We start from the raw sequence: 2,061 nt of genomic DNA on the forward strand, positions 1-2,061 counted from the left end.
CCAATGTCAGTTGGATGAGCCGCGCAAGGCTCTAAAACAGACAAGGCTCCTAATCTGATCTGAAAGGAATAAAAAGCTGGTTTAATAAAAGGGACCCCCACGACTTATTACTATATATCAGTTTTTTACCACCCCTGCGTCCTTCACATTTCCAAATGTTGTGTGTTTTTACATCGCCTTGGGATGTATAATACCACAGCATTACATGAAATGGCAAACTTAAAACAAAATTTACACTAGCTCACGCAAAGGAAGGTCATCAAGGTTGTGTGTGCATAGGAATGTGTCGCATCATTCCGACACGCGAAACGAGACAGACAGCGTGCATTTTTAGCTGTGCTAGTTCTATTTTTTTCTTACTCAAATCGTGCGTGCAGTTGCAAATTCACGGCTTGAGAGAAAAATAAAATAAAACCAATGACTAGTAGTAGTCAATGGCCGGATGCAGATTGCCAATTGGCAATTAGTTACCGTTCGGCAGTGCGTTGGTACAGTTCGAATTTTGTTTTTAAGCGGTTAACGCACAACTGCCGCACATTATCTAACCTCTCAGCATTGGATGCCAATTGTTACACGGATTGTTTTTTTTTCATATTAGCGTAAGTCAAAGTTTGAAAGTGCATTATTCCGTTGACTTGTGAAGGGCTCCTGTTTCGAATTGAATTATAGCGGTACTTCAAACAGATTCGGTTGAAGTGGTTAATAGTTGAAATATCCGGCTGAACGTGTATTACTAGACCAACGATCAATACCCGGACCCACCCGCCATCAGTTCAACCAAATTTAACCGCTCCGTGATTACCATTATCACACTATCAAGTAGGGCCTAGTATATTTACTGCAAGCCCATACTATAAGGCTATCATCATGCCCTGCAGAACGTGCGGCAAAGGTAACGCATACGTTTCCACTTTACCCCAACCATTATTCAATTCGTCTCGCTAGGTATGTTTGTTTCATTCTTTTTTTTTATTGTTCCCTGCCTTCTTTCGTCATATCTTGCAGACTGCAAATGTTTGCGCATGATGAGTAAGCGTAGTTGCGGCTCTCGGGCGTGTGATTCCGGTTGCACCTGTAGCTGTAACGCCAGCTCGAGTAGGTGCCTCGGCACGGCTCAAGTTGGAAGCGAAGACCGACGGCAGGACGAGTCGGGGCAACTGCAGCCCAGCCAGGGCGGTTGTGCATGTACCGGTGGTGGTCAGATCAATGAGGAGGGCACGACCACAACGGTTGGATGTGGTGATTCCTGTTCCTGTTAGATGCTAGGAATTGCGAGCCGCAAAATTAAATCTGAAAGAATAAAACGCATAAACAGCACATTTGAATTAAAAGTTTTAGATTTTCTTATCTTTTCATCGAACCCAACGTAGTTTTTTCGATCTTTTGACCCATTCCTTTGTTGAAGGCGTGGTATCATAGACAAACCACAGCGTCTGTTAAGGGTCGTAGAATTTAAAAAAAAATCAAAGACGACCACAGCGTCTGTTAAGGGTCGTAGAATTTTAAAAAAGGTGGTCTTAAAAGCATATTGGTTCGAAATCGTGCTATTTTATACCAAGAAGTTAATGGTAATGATGGTGGGAAGTCAGGAGAAGGGGTGTAAATTTTGGAAAGTTTCAGGAATTCGTTTGTAAGCTTTCATCGTTGTTTGAAAAATTTCAAAGTTCGTTCATTTATTCCTGTGATCCATCAGAAATGTCCTTCTTTGCTTCGTTTTGTTTTTTTTCCATTCTTATGTGGCTGCGTGGAGTGATTAGAGCGGTGCGCTGATGTGTGTTTTGTCTGTGATATTTTGTAGTATTAAAGTGCAGTTTTTGGACTTTTAATATAAAATCTAGGAAGAAAGGAACCTCTAGTGCATAAACAAAGTGAAGTTAAGTGAAGTTTAGTTGCCGACTAAACGAGGACTGTGTGCATGTGTGTGTTCTTCATTCGATTCTTCCATTATTTTTGAGCTCGTTGCTGTGGATGATCGGAAATTGAGCTTGGAGCGTTCGGACCGCTAATTTTACACCTACACATCAACAAAGGTACTCTTCGCGGCACCCGAGTGGCCAAAAT

At 42.0% G+C, this 2,061-nt stretch overlaps 1 protein-coding gene across 1 annotated transcript; it reads left to right on the forward strand.

The window, feature by feature from the left end:
• Positions 1-867: 867 nt before the first annotated feature.
• On the forward strand, positions 868-1,259 carry LOC128713173 (uncharacterized). Its single transcript, XM_053808038.1, has 2 exons — positions 868-892; positions 1,006-1,259. Exons 1-2 carry the CDS (start codon positions 868-870, stop codon positions 1,257-1,259), a joined length of 279 nt encoding a protein of 92 aa, XP_053664013.1.
• The last annotated feature ends 802 nt before the right edge of the window (positions 1,260-2,061 follow it).

This window comes from Anopheles marshallii, chromosome X (assembly GCF_943734725.1).
Source record: "Anopheles marshallii chromosome X, idAnoMarsDA_429_01, whole genome shotgun sequence".
Classification (NCBI taxonomy): Eukaryota; Metazoa; Arthropoda; class Insecta; order Diptera; family Culicidae; genus Anopheles; species Anopheles marshallii.

Bases quoted from the DNA above. Each gene is read 5' to 3' on its own strand.
- LOC128713173 (XM_053808038.1), top strand. From the start codon at position 868: ATGCCCTGCAGAACGTGCGGCAAAG. The intron at 893-1,005 runs GTAACGCATACG...CATATCTTGCAG, and splicing joins CTGCAGAACGTGCGGCAAAG to ACTGCAAATGTTTGCGCATG.